General features: G+C 36.1%; 2 protein-coding genes across 2 annotated transcripts; one reads left to right on the top strand and one right to left on the bottom strand.

Moving 5' to 3' along the window:
- Positions 1 to 468: 468 nt before the first annotated feature.
- On the bottom strand, positions 469 to 17066 carry Atg9 (autophagy-related protein 9). Its single transcript, XM_034983853.2, has 15 exons — positions 16592 to 17066; positions 15576 to 15846; positions 15023 to 15143; positions 14818 to 14942; positions 13538 to 13665; positions 12943 to 13127; positions 12013 to 12191; positions 10617 to 10748; positions 9674 to 9848; positions 8844 to 8990; positions 8311 to 8371; positions 7718 to 7884; positions 6924 to 7034; positions 6182 to 6364; positions 469 to 5653 (listed from the first exon to the last, which is right to left on the bottom strand). The coding sequence occupies exons 1-15, from the start codon at positions 16755 to 16757 to the stop codon at positions 5543 to 5545; spliced, it is 2262 nt and encodes a 753-aa protein (XP_034839744.1). The 5' UTR covers positions 16758 to 17066; the 3' UTR covers positions 469 to 5542.
- A 402-nt stretch (positions 17067 to 17468) lies between these two features.
- On the top strand, positions 17469 to 20343 carry Dpck (Dephospho-CoA kinase). The gene is made up of 4 exons (XM_034983407.2): positions 17469 to 17830; positions 18209 to 18500; positions 19543 to 19746; positions 20216 to 20343. The coding sequence occupies exons 1-4, from the start codon at positions 17719 to 17721 to the stop codon at positions 20304 to 20306; spliced, it is 699 nt and encodes a 232-aa protein (XP_034839298.1). The 5' UTR covers positions 17469 to 17718; the 3' UTR covers positions 20307 to 20343.
- Positions 20344 to 20639: the final 296 nt, after the last annotated feature.

The following is a 20639-nucleotide window of genomic DNA, read 5'->3' as shown; positions in this document are numbered from 1 at the left end:
TACTTTTAACATTTAACCTTTTACTAATTAATAAAGCTACTCTAGATGCTTAGAGTAGCTTTGTTAAATTAATCCGCAGAGGGATAGGCGGGATAGGCTCGTATGCTCGGTTGAGTACCTAATGGTAGAAAATCAACATTACAGTTCAGGGCACAAATGAGAACAATAGCTTTTATATTATTCCAACAATTGTGGACCACAAGATTTTTAAGAATTTGCTCTACTTCTATACAGATTCTACTGTCGTAAAAAGACTGTATATAAAAATATAGTATAGAATTACAATTCGCCCATCAAAATTCTTTAAAAATATAATATGTTGATGACATGAAACACTACATTTATCGGTTACACATATTTGCAAATTTGTACCTCAAAAATTTTGTTGAGAAAATTACTTGCCTTTGTAATGCACAAAATATCTCACATAAATTCGTATCACAGATTATGTCACATTAAAACAGTATGTGCATGTTTTGCAGATTCATTTAATCATAAACAAAAGCCATATATGATGCTTATTTCGTAGTTAGACGACATAATAATAATGTAAATAGGGGGTACTTACCACGATTAATACAAAGATTTTGGAGATGTTGGTGTGAGTCCCATCATGACCACGACTCATGCAACTGGGTCGAAATATCAATCATTTAAAATCATCGTATTACCCGTGGAACGTACTTACCCGCTATTTACATTATATTATAAAGGCCAGATACCTACCTCTCTATTTCGAACATCATAAATAATATCTTCCTCTTTATTATCATTATAAATTATTTAAATATGTTTTTCTAAACTATATTTTACACATTGATATTTTAATTTAGCACATCGTTAGTGTTTAATAGAATCAATTTAAATAAAAAATGCTAAAACTGTATCGCGTGTAAAAACTTGCTTTTAATTATGCATGTCACCTATTTATTTAAATGTCGCATTTTGCTTTAATAAACTACTTATATGTTAATATATTGTAAAGTAGAGAAGAATATTTGACGTCAGTATGAATTTTCTGTAGGCATCTTTTACCTAACAGTTTTCTAATAAGAAGCAATAAAAATTCCCCACTTATTTCCGTATTTTAACTTGACTTAATTACAATTTCGACTTAAAATTTAACAAAAGCGAAAACGCAAATAACTGCTACTACTATACGATCTATTACATATTATTTTTATGCACAAAAAAATAAAAATAGCAGGTACAAGACTGCTTCGTAATTATTTATTATTAATACTCTAGGTAGTGTGGTAGCACGGAGTATGAATGAAACGGCTGCTCACATATTTACAAGATATAATTCCGGATAAACACAATTAATTTAAAACACAAACTGGTTGTCTCCGACCAGACGAAATCAAGAAAGCTGGAGCTCGGTGCTCGACAGTGATGTGTCGGTCTTGGTATCTGAGGAGCGAATGTGGCCCCTGGATTTCGCCCAGGGCCGCAGGATTTTCGAATCGCTCCGTATTCAAATTTCCGTTCTAAGTGGCAGCTGCGATGTGAAATGTCTTCTTTACAGCTGCCAGTCTTAGAAGAGGCCGCATGCCTCTACATCAGCTTGAGTATTGTGATGCACAATGTTTTGTGATGATTTCTTAATTTTGTAAACATTATTTTTAATATTTTAAGAGACAAACGCATACGACTATTATGATTGAAATCACTTTTAAAAAATCACTAGTTTTAGCAATTTACTTTATCCTCATACAAGTTTTAAAAAAAAGTTTTTTTTTTTTTTAAATAGACTTAAAAAGTTTGAGCAAAATAAAAGTGATATTGGTTCCCATAGAATTGCAACTAACCCATAGATAGAAGTATTCATAGAATAGCGTCATGTCAACTAATTTAGATCCGGTTACATGGTGATTTTTAAGTTATGATTACGGTTAAACTCAACAGTCAATGAAATGAAAATGGGTTGCACAATTTATTAACTTTGGGCAATTTTTTTTTACTTAATCGTAACTTGGGCAAGCCACTTTACTTTTTACTGACTGTAAAAGTTTAACGGTAGCCGTAACGAAACTTTAACCGCCTGTCATGCAACTGGACCCTAATTACTAAAATTGAGTCTACATTAAATCTTATTTATTAGTGTGCGTTCGAATATTTGGCTTTAGATACATACACGTTACGCGCTGCTTGCAAATATAATTTATGGCAACTGTTTACAGTACGGATGTTGCCCATGTCATGAATAAATTATTTTAATTTTAAGCGTAAAACCCAAATCCATCCAAAATACATAAAAATCCACGCCATTTCTGTGTTAATTTTAAGTTTAAACCCGTTTTACATCATAGATGAAACTACAAAAAAACGTCACATTTCAAAGTCACATGTCAGTTCCCATTGACGTTTGATAGTTTCTAATTTGATTTGTTGTCAACATTCCCATTGTATTTTAACGCAACATTCGCAACGGACGTGTTACGTTACAGCGTTTGCCAAAAAGGTAACGCAGGGCTTTCTTGCTTACAATAGCACTTCCAGATTTTGATATACATACACACTAATTTAGTGCAAAATATCTTACGAAATCATTAAGCATATTGTGTGAAAACAATTTTGTATATAATTTTACATTGTTTCGTATTTGGGTAAAAATAATATCTAGTAGATTTTATCACTTACAATAAACTTCGAAATATTAATAAGGCCAAAAGTCAAAATTATTTATGTAATTGTCTGAATAAATTGTCCTAATTTAAAGGTGATGGATGTGGACTTGGCCCATCCAGAACGTTTATTGCTCATTGGTATACAATATTCTTAAAAAAACCACTCATAGTCAATTTGTAAAAAAAAAATGTCGTCGTTGAAGTTGATTGATATAGTCGATCAGCGCGAATCAGTTGATATAAACCTTTGACCGATCGACGGATATTGGTAGATAAAACAATCGATTCACTATCGATCGACCGTTCCTGAACCTTTGAATAAAATCATTTATAGTAATTTGTAAAAAACAATGTCGTCGTTGAAGTTGATTGATATAGTCGATCAGCGCGAATCAGTTGATATAAACCTTTGACCGATCGACGGATACTGGTAGATAAAACAATCGATTCACTATCGATCGACCGTTCCTGAACCTTTGAACAACATCATTTATAGTAATTTGTAAAAAACAATGTTGTCGTTGAAGTTGATTGATATACTTAGTCGATCAGCGCGAATCAGTTGATATAAACCTTTTTGACCGATTGAGGGATATTGGTAGATAAAACAATCGATTCACTATCGATCGACCGTTCTTGAACCTTTGAATAAAATTATTTATAGTCAATTTGTAAAAAAAACTATGTCGTCGTCTATGCTAAAATAATAATTGTACACAGAATTTTTAGGATTGCACACTAAGAATTTTAAGGCTACTATCACATCCATTCGGTTGAAGTTGATTAATGTCATCGATTAGCGTGGATCGGTTGACGTAATACCTTTGATCGTTTGACCGATACTGGTAGATAAAACAATGGCGTCGATTCTCTTATCTTTCTCTAAACTAATCTGTAAAAGTTAGGGTATCTGTATCTTTTTCTTTTTAATATTGCTAAAAAAGGACGGAACATGCATTTTACATTTAAAGACTCTAAATTTTAATGCACGATACAAATTTAAACAATAGACTCGCGAAAGGCAGCTAAATTCACGAGGTTTGACAGCTCTTAATTAAATTTAAAATTGTGTCTGTCCTTTTCATATAACATTAGTAAGAAGAATCCGAGAATACTTATCCGGGAAAATTTAGGTGTACTTCAGAATGAGTACCAATGATTCACTATCGATCGATTGTTCCTAATGATCGTTCGATCCGATCCATTCATAGCTTGACTGATCGATCAACAAATCGATCAATTCTATCATTAATTGATAAATATCGAGCAGGTGGATTTGATCGCAAGAACTAATTGTACTATCGATTGGATGTGGTAACATCCTAAGGCTGCATTCACACTAAATACAATTTTAAGTCGTACAAAATACAAAATGTTGCCGTGTCACCGCGCCCTTCGAAAAATAGTCCACTTGATTCTCAAAACAATTATACATAATATGTGAAATAGGAATTTACTGGGTATTGTGTATTTGCACTTGGCGACTTTTTCGTTTAAAAGTCGCACGTGAAAATGTCGCGGTATGCAAAGACACTTAGGTCTAATAACATATTATTATAGTTCTTGCATTTCACGAGAGCGCGTGGCTTACGCTTGTGTTTAAGTCGTATCGGCATAAGTAAAGTAGATGTGTGCGTTTGTGAGCGTTTGCTCGCGACTGATTGGTCCGACAGGCACGCACACTCAAGCAATGTCCATGTATACGATATAACCATAAGCACAAAGTGCACGCACGCTAGTAGATTGTAAGAACTAGAATCGTAACAAATTAACCGTGCAAACCTCCGAAGTTTTTTTAACGATACTTATTTTAAATTAGTATTTTTTTATATGATGACAAGGGAAAGTGAGATGTTAAACATCCACTGGCTCTACAAGACTGATATAATATAAAATAAGTGCAGCTGATATTTATAGGTATCGGAAGTTTGTAGTTGGTTTGGTTTTTATAAAAAGGGACTTATCATAATGGTGATTAGCCAGCGTGTTTGCAGCGAGTCGATTTGTGAACGAACTTGCGACGCATGCGCAGTTCGCTGCGTGTGAATGAGACGGCCTATAATCCAAACGTGAGTGCGAGTGAGAGAGTGATATTGTGAGAATGTAGCATCATTGTCACAGTGAAGCAGCGAGATTACTACGCACCATACAAAAACTGGATATAATTTTGTAGACTTATTCTAGAAACTAATATCTATGACTGTGGTTTGCAGATTTCCGTAAAAATAGCTAGTTTTAAAGTTACGGGCTTAAAGATTCGTATGTAAATACTTGAGACCTTGTAACGTTGAACCTGAATATTTTAAAGGATATCTGGAAAACCACAGACACAGATAGTTCCTAGAACATTACTACAAAATTTCACAAAATTTGAATGATTGACTATTCAAATGAGAGTCGAATCACGATTGACATTGACGTGATGTACAAGACGAACCGTGTATAATATCGATAGATACGAAGAGAGCCTAACGAATCGTCTCACTGGAAACATTCTTGCTAATCGCCTGTATGTTAAACTAGGCCCTAATAGGCTCCCGAGACGGTCAAGCAGCTTAACGTCAAACATTTGACCGTTTACAATGTTTACTTGACGCTTGAGTCATTACGTGCTTGACGGTGATTGATGCGATTTTATATTTTTGCCTGACGCAGCGTTCTGACTGTTCAAAATATGAGAAGCAAGTGCCGTTTGCTTGATCTAGTTGCTTGACGGTCACATCAAACTGCTTGATGCGACCGTCAAGCAGCTTGATCAAGCAAAGCAAAACTACATACTTGACGTCAAGGCGATTGACCGTATCGGAAGCCCTTAAGACGGTGATTCATCAGTCTGTGCAGAAAAGGGACAGTATAAGATCACATAGAAGCTACACCCACTCGGGACCGGGTCGGGGCGTGGCTAGCCACTGTTATGGGCGGTGGAGCAAAGGCGTGCTCTCGCCGCTCTCCCATCGGGTCTCGCCGCGGTTCCGCTCGCTACAGTTGTTCGTACAACACGCTGACACATTCTGCGTATGCGCCTGGAATTGGGAACAGAAACGCAAGATTTACCTCTACGCACCTCTAAGTTTTCGGAGTTATGTGCAGAGTCTGTGAAGAGAACTCTGAACGCCTCGAACTCGGTAACGTTGGTCCTATGAACATTGCCGACCCCAAAACCCATTGAACTCCTGCTTCCCCTTCCTTTCTTAACAGACAAGATCTAAGCACTGCAATGCAAAGTACTAACAGACAAGTCGCGGACAGTACGCGAGTTTTGTCTGGCAATATTAGACGTTACAGGACAAGATGGTGCAACTCAGGGGGAATCTTGAGCCCATCGGTTGTTGGCGACCCCCAAAACGCATTAAATTTCAGCTTCTACTTGGTGATTCACTCCTTAACATACACAAGATCTAAACAGACAGCCATCTAGCGCACTTCGTGTGGCAACTTAGGAGGCGCCTCGAACGCCTATAAGCTGGCTCGTTAGGACCCAGGCGACCTCCACAGACCCCACTGAATCCCTGCTTTTAAACATAGACCAGATTTAAACACTGTAATATTACCTGCGAGAGATGCAAGTCGTATAGATGCAGAGTACTGACAGACATGTCGCGCGCCTCGTCTGGCAACTCAGGGGGCGCCTCGAGCCCCATAACGCTGGCTCCTAGGGCGCTGCCGGCCCCCGCCAACCCTACGGAACTCCTGGAAACCCCCTCTTCCTCCTCGTCACTCATTTCGTCCATTTCCTGTAAAAAGTTCACATAAACTTTATGACGTGGAGAGTGACTTTCTATGTATAAATACTACTTTTTTCTTTAAATCTACGCAGCCGAAGTTGCGGGTATCATCTAGGGGTAGGGTGTTTTGTATAGGTGTTCATTCAAATATTGCCGTCTCTCTTCGATGAGTGATGACATCCCTTTCACTCGCCAGAGCCCGCGAAGCATCATGCTTCGAGACTTCCAGAGAGCAATGATTATTGAAAATTCCCTCCAAAATCTTATCTCCGAAACGTTATATTGTGGTGTCATTGTAATCAATTACTTATATTAGCCTTTATTTTAAAGGTGTGAGGTGTGAAAAGTGAAATTTTCAACGCAGAAGCAATGCTGTGTTCGTTATTGGGACCTCTTAAACCAAACTCGCTTCATTCAGGATTCTAGATGCAACACCCTCGCTACGCTCGAGAACTACTCTGAAATTTCTCGTTATGCTTGGGATTTGTCCCAGCGCCCGTAATGTAAGAAATTGCATTACACGGTACACCTATGTCGATTAATCTACTATTTTATCTATTCTACTTACGGGAAGCCTGTAATGCTGGCGTTGTTGCTGGTAATAAGACAACACTGCTGGTAGAGGTGTGTTTGTGCCAAATATACTCTGTTGAATGTAGGAGCCCAGCATAGTTTTATTCTGAAATAGAATTTACTATATAATGCATTTGATATAATACCTTATACAAGGTACACAGTATATTTGACAAGTCTAAAGAATTATTTTGTACGAGCATGATAAAGAAAAATCAAATACATTTTTACAAATTAGATTCGATTTATTAGACGCTCTTCGTCTTCTCGATCTACTTGAGTTATTGTGTGCCAGATTGTCCAGACATTTCCTCACAGGTATGGCTTTGCTATCTAGAACCTTTTCTGTAGCATTGCCAGAGATAGCATGCACCAAGGCACTTCCTTATAGTGACACGGAAGACATCGTAACTCATGCACACATCTTATACACAAAAAACACACACACCTAAACACACACACACACATATATATTAATCTAACATAATTTTCATTGATTTTTTAACATTGTGCTTTTTCCCTTTTATTATTTCTTTTGTACCTAATTTCTCAATCTGGAGGTGGGCGTTAACAACTGTAACACAGTTTCTAACTAAAGCAGTTGTTACCGTTCTTTACTTTTAAGACAATGTAAAGAGAATAATAAAGATTTTTTCATTTTCATTTTCATAGCTCTGCCACTTTCAGATCACTTACCAGGCCATTCTGGTTGGGTATCGCATGAAGCATATTATTCTCGCACAGGAACGCCACCAGGATAGCTCGGTTTGCCACCTTCAGATCACTTACCAGGCCGTTCTGGTTGGGTATCGCGTGGTGCATGCTCTGGCGCAGGGATCGTAGGAAGTGTCGCTGCGTGGGCTCGGCGGGCATCCAGCCGGGGTGGCGGCACGAGAAGGCCACTAGGGATAGTTCAGTCTTGCCACCTTCGCCTTGGTTGTATTGCGTATTGGATCCTGGGGGCCACATGATTATTTATTGAAGAAAAACTTCTAGAGACGCGTAGGAAAGACTACAGGTACTTTAGAGGAAGGATTATACTATATGTAGTGGAAATCCAGTTCAGTTTACTTGGCTACGATTCAGAATAGATATAAAACACAAAAGATATTTCTATCTATCATAGACTTTGAAACTATTCAACCGATGTGCCCCAAACCGGTTTCAGTATAAAGGCGATAATGCGAAGATTGATTTTTTAGCGTAGTAGCACACGCCGGGTATCCACTAGTTTTAGAATGCACGTAGTTTTCTAGCCCCCACAACGTATACGTATGCAGCTAGTGCTACCCTCATAAATACAATTTCATACATAAGTCACGTGCATTCGGCACAAAAGGCCGCATCCCATGCGGAATGCCGCAGTTTAGCTTAGTTCTCACCTTTATCTCCACATTTTCCAGGAGTCTGCCAATCGGGGTGTCCATGACGTCGAATATCGAGCTACAAATAATAATATCTAGCATTAATAAATTAATTTGCCACAATTTCAAATTGGTGTAAACATTTTAATATATTTTATTTTTCTTTAGCTTAAAAGGTAGAATCGCTTCTCGCTGAAACACGTAAGCGACGCGATCTACGCGGCGTTTAAGACGTTCTTACCACGAACAAACATTGTTAAACCTTTATATAATATACGTGAACACTCGCGCACGTGAATAACGCGTCACTTACGAGTTTCTCCGAGAAGTAAGCTGCTAGTTTATCTTTCAATCAATCTAAGAAAATTATACTATACGAATTCTGACCATCAATATTATATTTTCCAAGAAATGTATTCATTAAATTTATGCAGTTTATGCGGAAGGATCTGAGAGCCCCTACCATTATATGAATAATGGGAAGGGGCCACCAACAAAAGCAATGAAAAAAACAATGTAGAGAGATGAAGATAGCAGAAATAAAAATATACCTGAGCGAATGAGCATACATCCCCAATGCCAAGAACGGTGACAGTGAAGTTTCTGTAGAAGTCTACAATGTCCAGAGCACGCGTGCGTATAGAGAGGAGCACTATCGGACATAGCAACGGACTTAGCAGCTCATATAGTATGTATATCTGTGAAGAGAAAAACTTATATTATCTAATCTTATCTAATCACTGCATAGTCTAAATATATAAAAGGAAAAGCTGACTGATTGATCTATCAACGCACAGCTCAAACTATTGGACAGATCAGGCTGAAATTTGGCATGCAGGTAGTTATTATGACGTAGACATCCGCTAAGAAAGAGTTTTTGAAAATTCGACCTCTAAGGGGGTAAAATAGTAGTTTGAAATTTGTATAGTCCATGCGGACTAAGTCTCGAGAATAAGCTAGTTTCTATAATGTTGATTACAATGTTCTCAAAGTTGCGTGAAGTATATCCTATGCCCTTCTCATGATCAATCTAACGCCGGCTCTTCTGCAGAGCACGGGTCTCCTCTCAGAGTGAGAAGGGTTTTGGCCATAGTCTACCACGCTGGCCATGTGCGGATTGGTAGACTTCACACACCCTTGAGAACATTATGGAAAACTCTCAGGCATGCAGGTTTCCTCACGATGTTTTAGTTCACCATTAATGCAAGTGATATGTAATTACTTAAAACGCACCTAACTCCGAAAAGTTAGAGGTGCGTGCCCGGGATCGAACCCTCCACCTACTATTAGAACGCGGACGTCTTAACCACTAGGTTATCACAGCCCTTCTCATACTGAGACTCAAAAGTGGGTAGTTGAAGGAAAATGAAATGTATCTAACCGCTCGAAACTGGAACAGATGTTGAAAGTGTGCGGCGACGTCCTTGGTATGCGCGCGGCCTCTCCAAGCGGCTGGCAGGTAGTGCACGTGACCTAGCACCTGCACGAGCAGCTCTTCCCCGCGCGCCGGGCCCGTGCACGCGCCCCCTAGCCTCTCCTCTTCCCCGATTAGAGCCCTGCAAAAAAAAAACAAATATAAGAATACAACGGTGATTTATAATTATAATTTTTATGATAGTGTTTGTTACCTAAACTTCAAGGAAACAGTTGCTTCAAGTACTGAGACATGTACACAATATGTATGTTCTCTCAGTACTGAAGATACCGAAATTTGACATAATAATAATATCAGTATCTCAAATTTCGACACTGGCAGCAAAGCTGTTCGTTCGCTTTAGCGGTGAAGGCATCCGGGCGCGATTCCCAAGTAGACGCAGGTTGGAATCCTGCGGATTCCGCCATTTTTGATATGTATTTAAAAATATTTAGTTATTTATATGTATACCACATACACATACACTTGGTTGTAGGTCTACAAATTGTAGCAAGGAACGATACCTATATAATTATATTTTCTCACACTTGCGCGGAAATTGCTTCATTATTAACTGATAAAAATACTGAATAAAAATAATGATTTTTTTTAAATTATTCTCTTGAATATAAACTACCGCTATACAAAAAATCACGTCATTTTATTACTACGGTCCAAGACCTATTAAAAATAAACCGTGAATTGCGAGTCAGACTCGCACACGAAGAACTGAACTATCAGTTCATCGTGTGTTGTGCGATGTAGTCCTTAGTAAACCACTTTTGTCCTCCGCCGACAATAGACCCTCGTCTGCGCAGGCCATTAACGTAAACTCAGACCTTAGACAAACAAGAATAAAGAACAGGGTATAGAAATGACGAGGCTAGTATGTGACGATAAGCAATAATACCTTGCCCCAGCTAGCACGCAGCCCAGTATCGTGATGATAGTGAGCACGTGCTCGACCGTGAGCACGTCTTCATCGTACACCGACAGCACCACGAGCACGCCTAGCACGCTCGCCGATAAGAACACAATGTTTCTGTAACAAAGTACATACAGTATTGGTTATTTTTATTATATAACTAGCTGATGCTTATGACTTCGTCCGTGTAGATTTAGGTTTTCAAAAATACCACGGAAGCTCTTTGATTTTCTGGGATAAAAAGTAGCCTATGTCACTTTCCACGACTTCGACTATAACCATGCAAAAAATGACGTCGATCATTGCTCCGTTGCGACGTAATTGACAGACAAACCAACAAAGTAACAAACCAATAAACAAACACACTTAGACCTTTAAAATAATATGGGTAATATTGACAAGTGAGCCCTTGAATGCAATCTCACCCAGTAAGTGACGACACAGTCTAAAGGCATTTATTTATTTATTCAGATACAAGTTTGCCCTTGACTACGTATTAGCATTTTTCTGCACGTATTACGCTGGTTTAGGCATACGCGAAAAAAATAAGGATTCAATCGCCATTGGTGCTAGTCCGAATCACGAATCGATCTTGTTAAATTTTACTTTCGAAACTAAAGATGACAAAGCGGAAATGACATTGATCTAAATCCGCCTCATCATTCTTATGCAATATGAACCAGTTTTGTATTTTACTTTTCTATAAAAAAACAATTTGGCATCAATCCCGATTCTTATTATAGCAATGGCTGAGAACACATTGAAAGACAAAATAGTGTGATTGACAGGTATTTATTTCTGTAGAAACATAATCCAACACTGTAGTAAAAAAATGTACCTACATCATACTAAGTTACTGACTAAGTTGCCACAAGATGATTTGCAAAATTGCTATTGCCATCTCATTCTGGTTAAATCCGTTTAATGCACGCAAAAACAGCAGATTATAAAGTAGAAATGGAAGCTTATTTATTAAATATGTACTAGATGATGCCAGATCCTTCGTGCGCTGGATGTAGATTTCTAAAAATCAATGTGAAAGTGTGTATTTGTTGGTTTGTCCTTTATTCAACACAGCAATGAATTGACGTGATTTTTTGAATAATTAGATTTGAAGGGTCATGGACTACTCTTATCCCACAAATTAAAGTTTCCACAAAACTTAAAAAACTTAAATCCACGCGGGTGAAATTGCTGGCAGCATCTAGTTCTTTAATAGTTTTTTTTTTTTAAATTAATAGCCATGTTAAATGACTAATGCTTGTGCTAGGAGTAGGTACGACAATAGTGCAAGGGCCCGATTTGAACCGTCGACCTTTCGGTTTTCAGTCCACTCCTTTACCCTTTGAGCTATTGAGGCTCTTTATTGTATTAAGCTTACTTGGCAATAACAGTGGTGATGGGCGAACTGAAGCTGGCCAAATACTTGGTAGCGGGCTTGTGGGCGCGGTTGAGTCTGTCCTGAAGTTCGTGCTCTAGCTCGTTGAAATGCCGCAGCGTCACCCGCGCGTATAGCGACCAAGTACGCAGTCCTAACGATCCCGGCGAACGTTTTACTAACTGTAATAAAAATATAAAACTATTCTTAAGGGCTTCCAAGACGGTCAAGCGGCTTGTCGTCAAGCAGGTAGTTTTGTTTTCCTTAATTAATCTGCTTGACGGTCGCATCATGCAGCTTGATCAAGCAAATGGCACTTTTCTCATATCTCAAATGTCACGTCAAGCAAAATTAATATAAGATCGCATCAATCACCGTCAAGCATGTAAATACATGATTCAAGCATCAAGCATACATTGTAAACGGTCAAAATGCTTGGCTCAAGCAAAAATATACGTGCTTGACGTCAAGGCGCTTGACCGTCTCGGAAGCTCTTTAGATTGCTTAGGTTTCAACTCCTTGGAGGTCAGGCGGTCTTGCAACCAACTGAAAATTATGTGCCGAATTTTCCGAGGAGACGTCGATGCTTCAGACCTTCATGACCAACTGTGTCGTATAGAACGAACGAATAAACTTTTCGTAGCCCTTGATCACCCTCACCGGGCTCTAACTATCACGGAGAGACTATTCTACATTGAACGGATGGGCTGTGAAAAGGTAACAGAAACTTTCGTATTTATAATATTAGTATGGTATAGTAAAGAGTTTCTGTGTTTTCTCAACTCAACTGCTGAATCTGTCGAAGTTTGGCACAGAGATAGCTTGGATCCAGAAGACTAAGGATAGTTTTAATACCGTAATATGAAGATTTTCCCGAAGAATTTTTAAAAAACCCTAAATTACCTAGTAAATAAGATACACATTATAACAAACCTCAGCATAGTTGAAGAAGAAGTACAGTATCTGCCAGGCCTGAATCAGCGGCGCCAGAACAATGTTGATCAACGCCAATAGTACAATTTGTCTTTCCATCTGTTTGGCGAGTAGCATGCGCTTTGAGTGGTCCTTATACGCCGTACGGAGTTGCCAGCAATTCTCCCACGGACTCCATGGACTATCTACAAGTAAAACAATAATTATGATAATAATTATGGTGATAATTTTTTAATAAGTTTTATCATTAACTCATCACCGGCGCACTAGTCAGCACGGGTGCTTTTTCAAGAGTTTAAACCATAGTCCACCATGCTCAGACAGAAAACAGAAAAAATTAAAAGAGAAAATCATGCAGAACTCTCAAGTATTAGAGGTAACAAGCCTGCTGAATGCAACACGAAAAAGCAAGCGATTTACATAGAGACACCGTCGCACATGAATGCTACACATTCGATCGAAATCGGCGATATTTGGTATGATATCGAATGATAATAAGTGTGAGTTAACTCTGTATTATATACGCTGGGTATACAGGAAATGCAGTTTAGAAAAAGGTAGAGAAATTGCAACGAAAACGGTAAAAAGCACTTACAAAATAACAGAAACTCCAAGTTCCACTTCAATCCCCTCGAAAGATAATGAAAATCTCCAATACAAGGCACTTGTATTTGCAAAGGCAGTAAATTCTTATTGACCATCGCCACCATGTAATTGTTAAACCTAAAAAAAAGATAGCAATTTTAGAATTTGGCACATTTCTATTACAGTATCACATAGTAGTAGGGAAGGACCATTTTTAAACATTTGATAGAAAAATAAATTCTAGATTTTATAAGGAAATATTATAAATCTGCACATATGAAATATCTAGAATTTTACATATATATATAATTAGGAATGTGTATTCATTATATAAAATATCTATGAGATATTATCAGATTATACGCGAGTTACTGTTATGAAATTGGATCATCGTCATAACTAATTTAAAATTCAGCAATTGCGCCTCACACAATTGACCTTATTTGAATTAGTTATCATATCATTTGTATTGCAATTGATATAATCTGATAAATCTTTAAGAAGCAAAACAGTATCACATTATTTACGAATGACTAACCAATAACTGAATAATAACACAATTAGCAGTTATATAAATGGTTGATTATGAATTACGATAAGTACCTACCTACAATGGTTTTTTTTGAGATAATACTACAGAATTCACCAAAAGAGCTGTTGATATCTCATATTATTTACATTCTTGTATTAGATAACGCAGCTTTGCAGAAAAGTAGATCAAAATAATTAATAACACAACCTTGGTGCTTTCAAATAATCAAAACCCACACTTATTATTAACATGGTTTGGTTCAATAGTTTTATTTTTAACTAAATAGGCATGCTCTTGACCGCAATCACACCAAATTGCAACATTTTAGTAGGTGATGATAAAGCCTAAGGTGGAGCGCACTTATCTAGGTGCCTATTGACTCTTATGTATAACTACCTTATGCTCGCGACTTCGTCCCGTGGACTACACAAATTTCAAACCCCTATTTCACCCCTTTAGGGGTTGAATTTTCAAAAATCCTTTCTTAGCGGATGCCTACGTCATAATAGCTATCTGCATGCCAAATTTCAGCCCGATCCGTCCAGTAGTTTGAGCTGTGGGTTGATAGATCAGTCAGCCAGTCAGGCAGTTACCTTTTCCTTTTATATATTTAGATAATTTTCTCAGTGATGTTTAACATTAAACAAATTTTTCCTGTACAAAAAACTTATTGTATAGACTAAAAGAATATTTCACAAAATATATTGCTTAAGCGAAAATATATTATACAAAATTGCAAACAGCTTGTTAATAAATACCTGAGTATTCGATGATAAATATCTAATTCATTGATTTCTTGTTTGTGGACACACATGTGATGTTCTGCCTGGGCTTCCCTTACTCTTTCCTGTATTGTAGACCAGTCGATCCACGCTAAATCACTCTGTTAAAAATATACCTGATAATAACATTTTGAAATACAAGGTACAAAAAAAACATTTGATTAAATAATATTGAACATACCTCTTTAATTTTTAAAGCATTATTATAAAATAACTTTGTGTCATATGCATAAAATAAATGATAAAATGATATGGCTAGTCTCATTAACCAAATTATGGAACAGAGTGTGATGAGACACCACCTGCAATTAAAAAAATATATAATATACTACAAGATTATTATGTATTCAGTGTGAACTTTTTATAACAAAAACTTGCTACAATGTAAACATAATATCTATATCCATATACTAATATTACAAATGTCAAAGTGTCTGTCTGTCTGCTAGCCTTTCACTGTCCATCCGTTTTTCTTTTAATCCTGGAAAATCAAAGAGTTTCCACAAGATTTTTATGAATCAAAATCCACCCAGACTTATTTAATTTTATTTTTATTTTATTATAAAGGCACACAAAACAGGTTGTAACTATACCATAGTCTAAATACAAAACCAATAGATTAGGATAGAGGAACAGATTTACTAAATATAGTTTAAATAAGATAAATCTATACTTTAAAATGTGATATTTTCTCATAAAATATAATAATAGTTTTATAATGTATTAAATCTTACCAAGTCCAAGATATGTAGCTTACACATACAGATGTAGGAAAAATTACATCATTCAAACTAAGTTTTTCACTTCTATTTGCTTTAGGATCATTTCTAAATAACCTTGGATAGTCTACACAGTATATTAAAAATGTTGAGAACCACACAATGAAAATAAACTGTAATAAGTAAAAGAAGTCCGACATAATCATAGGATAGAAACCACCCCTAACATAATATCTATACATTCTTGTAAAAAATGAGTCGAGATCTTTTATGTGTGTCCATCCTCCTGAAACAATGAAATATTAAAATTATTAAAATACTGAGATTGATATTATTTCTCTCGTGGCCAGATACTGAAACATATTTTAAGACAAGAATGTTCCATGAGCTAAGTGACTGTTTTTTGATATAAGTAATATTTTATATAGATCTACTTGCATTGTATTTATTCCTCATTGCATTGAGGGTTGTGAGCCTTTTTCTATTATTCATTTAATAGTAGAGATTTCTTTTGGGATAATAATGATAAAACTTGAGCCCTTTAACAAGCTGAAGTGGGACAAGTACTAGGCATAATATTAAAATCAATGTAATAAAACATCAATTTGCTGAGTAAAAACATGAACAGTGCTTATATACTATATGTAGTCTATAGGTAGTTTATTTATCTTTATATTTGGGAATACACAAACATTTAAATTATGCAAATTTATTACAAATTGTGCAATCACATAAGTGCCTTTGTGATGAATGTCATAACAGAGTAGTCTTGAAATAAAAAAATCATAAACAAAAACAATAATCTGCAAATACTTAAGTACTAATTAGTACACAAAGAAGTTGCAATTTTTAAATTGATTACAAATAATTGACTAATGCATACACTATTTAACCAGTTATTCATTTCATTATCTTAAGAAAATTGCGTTTAATTTATATTATCTTCTTTGTTATGATTTTGCGTTTCGATCAAAACAATATTTTGGAACAAAGATTGAATAGGGAATATAGTAATTTCGAGAGTAGCTTACCTTTAGTTTGAGGTACTTTGTGTATGATAACATTGGTTGTATCGTCGTGCTCCTGGTCCAGAGTAATCATCGTCGGAGTATTAGTGTTTTCCGCAGATCTGGCGAGTGGCGGAGTCAACTCATTATCCAGCGCGCTATACGTAATATCGCGCCTGTAGTGTGCCATATTTACACTATCTCCCTAATAATTATTGCTTCTACGTCTTAAAATTCTATATACAGATTATCCCTTGTCTACACATTCTTGACTTTGGCCCAGTAACGTAAAAAAACTTTCATGAGAAATGACTTAGTGAATTTATACAAAGGATTTTTATCACGATATAATTTAGAGTTATTGAAATCATTTGTAAGGTAACACACGAACCGCGTTGCTTTGTGTTTAATAATACCAAATTAGTTCAAGGATACAATGAATTTTGTAAGAAACAATAAATTTATAAATTTATGCACAATCTATTTATTTATGTCATAAGTCATTTATGTATTGATCACAGATTGATGAAAAACCACCATAGTCTTAAGTCTTATTGAAAAACCACCGACAAAAAAAGTGACAATCTACAGATTATTATTGAAAAAAATCTGAAAACCACAGATTAAACACACCTCGTATCAATACCAACGATTGTGCACTGAGGTAAAATTATCCCTATGAAGTGAAAAACAATAGTAGGTACTGATATGGTACTGATTCAGCCTTCAGCACCTTGTCCAACGAGAAAGTACAAGAGACAGTATGAAATACCGTGAAGAAGACGCTTTATCGTCCAGAAATAATATTTTGTTCCAAGGAGATCTTATAGGAAATAGCGTAGAAACTAGAGTTATCTGTCAAATAGAAGTCAATGTCGAACGTGTGTCAAACTCAAAATCGATGTTTTTTTGATCGGTCGGTGTCGGTGATCAACAATTTTGTAAAAATAATATTGCTTGTCAATAAATTAAATAAACAATAAATACTTATAATTTCCCTATTTAAAACTCTGCAATGGAGTTAATAAAATATAAGTTATTAGTGTTTAATTAGCTGTACCCTCACGTAGGTTAAGTCTGTTAAGTCTAGGTGTTCAGTCGTAATTCTTAGACCATTTTGTTTAGGCATTTTTAATGCATGTGAGAGAAAAATGTTTATTGTCGGTCTAACTGGAGGTCTTGCAACTGGAAAGAGCACCGTCCTTTCAATATTTCGGGACAACGGCGTCGCTGTAATAGATGCGGATGAGGTGGCTAGGCAAGGTGAATATAATTTATAAATATTCCTTTTTAACTGCTCATATTATCTAACTATGTATGGATATAAGGACAAGGACAAAGGATAAGTTAGAAATTCAAACCATACTATGTGTTTCAATTATTATGAAGTCTGGCAACTTGACAAGGTTCCTACTTTGTTACATGCTATACATCATTATTTTCCAAAAACTACAAGGATTAGTACTTGAATCAATCATCAATAATGTTTTTGTATTGTAGATCACCATATAGTATAGTCTAAACCATTAATAAAAATAATAACTATACCTACACTCATACTGGCCATTAAAGAAATTCTATGAACACATTTAATATGATTCTATGTTTGTATATACCTATGTATTTTTATATTTTTTTCAGTTTTGGAGCCTGGTACTAAAGCATGGAAAGAGTTAAGGAACTACTTTGGTGAAGAGGTTCTTTACTCTGATGGAAGAGTTAACAGATTAAAGTTAGGAGAACTTATCTTCAATGATATAGAAAAGCGAAGGAAGCTCAATGCTATCACACACCCAAAAATTCAAACCGCCATGATGAAAATGGCTGTGAAATACTTTTTTTCGGGCCACAAATACATAGTCATGGAAGTGCCATTGCTCTTTGAAACTGGAAAGATGCTCAATTTCATGCACAAAATTATTACTGTAGTATGGTAAGTTTTTAAATTCATATAATACTAGATTATGCTCGCGATTTCGTCGGCGTGGATTATACAAATTTCAAACCCCTATTTCACCTCCTTAAGGGTTGAATTTTCAAAAATCCTTTCTTACCGGATGCCTACATCATAATAGCTATCTGCATGCCAAATTTCAGCCTGATCCGTCCAGTTTAAGCTGTGCGCTGATAGATCAGTCAGTCACCTTTTATATTTATTTAGATGTTAGGACTAAAGCCCAAATCAACCCTGGCATGCTGAATACGGACCAGCATGTTTGTCAACGCCACCACTGAACAACACCACCACATACTTGGTGGTGTTGTTGTGTACTACTCCATACTATAATATGGAATGGGAAAGTGTGTCTGACTGTCTGCTATATATTCGTGGCCCATCTGTTTAACTGATTTCAATGCAATTTGGAACAAAGATAGCTTGCATGCTAGGGATGGACATAGGCAACTTTTATTCAACAAAATTAAAATGGTTGCCACAGGATTAAAGAAAAAATTCCAAACCCATATGGAACCAGTTCGCGAGCGTCATCTATTTAGTACTTAAATACATCTATTTGGTACCAAATATACTTTTATCCAAATATCCCTATATACAAGTATATAGAGATACTTACTATATACTTGTATCCCGAAAGGCTACTATCTATCTCAGAAAATTAAAGAGTTTTCACAGGACTCTAAAAACTGAATGCGGGTACCAAATATACTCTTATCCAAATATCTCTATATACAACTAATAGAGATACTTACTATATACTTGTATCCCGAAAGGCTTCTATCTATCCCAGAAAATTAAAGAGTTTCCACAGGACTTTCTAAAAACTGAATGCGGGTACCAAATAAACTCTTATCCAAATATCTCTATATACAAATATATAGAGATACTTACTATATACTTGTATCCCGAAAGGCTACTATCTATCCCAGAAAATTAAAGAGTTTCCACAGGACTTTCTAAAAACTGAATGCGGGTGAAGTCCCGGGCATCATCTAATAAGTGAATATTTTTGTTTTAGTGAAGACTATCAACAACTTGAACGACTTTGCAAACGGAGTGACTTTACAGAAAAAGTTGCTATGAAGAGGATAAATTGTCAGATGCCTTTGGAGCAAAAGGTTGCCAATTCACATTTCGTCATAGACAATTCTGGGGACTTTGCCAATACTAGACGGCAAACAGAAAGTATAATAAGGTTACTGCGGCGATCTAAATTCAGTTGGTAAGTTAAACTGCCTCTGTAATATGCATAACAAATCCAAAGATAGGATAACCGCACAAATTATTACAAATATTTTAAATGTGAAAGTGTGTGTCTGTCGGTCTGTGTAGCTTTTCACAGTCCATCCATTTAAGCAATTTTACGAAATTTGATACAGAGCTAGCTTGGAGCCTGGGTACGGACATAAGCCACTTTTTGTTCCAGAGTATCAAAGAGCTCCAACACGATTTTTAAAGGCCCATTTGCTTAACGGATTTAGTCTAAATTTTTCGCACACAGGCTACTTTTTGTCCCGGCAAATAAGAGTTCCCACAGGATTTTTAAAGAACCTAAATCTATGTGGGTGAAGCTACAGGCATCATCTAGATAGTAAAAAAAATCTTCCCTATAACAATTTGCTGTAACTATGAGGAAAGGTCCTTTAAATGCTAAAGTGACCAATAATTAAATAATATTTTCATTGTTTCAGGTATTTTCGTGCAATATTTTTGATTACTCTCATGGCTTGTCTATTTGGTGTTACCCATTTATATGTAAGCTTAATCCAAAATAAAACATAATTTGTCAAATAAAAGTAAGTAATTTATTGCATCATGACCTTTGTAGTATCATTTAAATTTACCTACAACTATGACAATTTAAACTTTCTTATTTATTTTAGTTACTGCCGATTGGGTAGTTGTAAAATTTGAAATTTTACCTCTTGAATAATGTAAGGTTCTGATTTGTTGAATTCTTTGATAACCTAGAGCGTAACCAATTGAATGATTTTGATTGAGTTACTCTCACGTGTTTTCTGTAGACATCGTCGACAGTAGACGTGCTTGATGGTTCGCTAAAAATTATATCAGTTAAGTTGATATCGGTCGTTGTCGAGCTATTTGTGTCAGGCA

This window comes from Maniola hyperantus, chromosome Z, assembly GCF_902806685.2.
Source record: "Maniola hyperantus chromosome Z, iAphHyp1.2, whole genome shotgun sequence".
Lineage (NCBI taxonomy): Eukaryota > Metazoa > Arthropoda > Insecta > Lepidoptera > Nymphalidae > Maniola > Maniola hyperantus.
The sequence above is the reverse complement of the archived record's forward strand: the minus strand, read 5'-3'. Positions and strand labels throughout refer to the sequence as shown.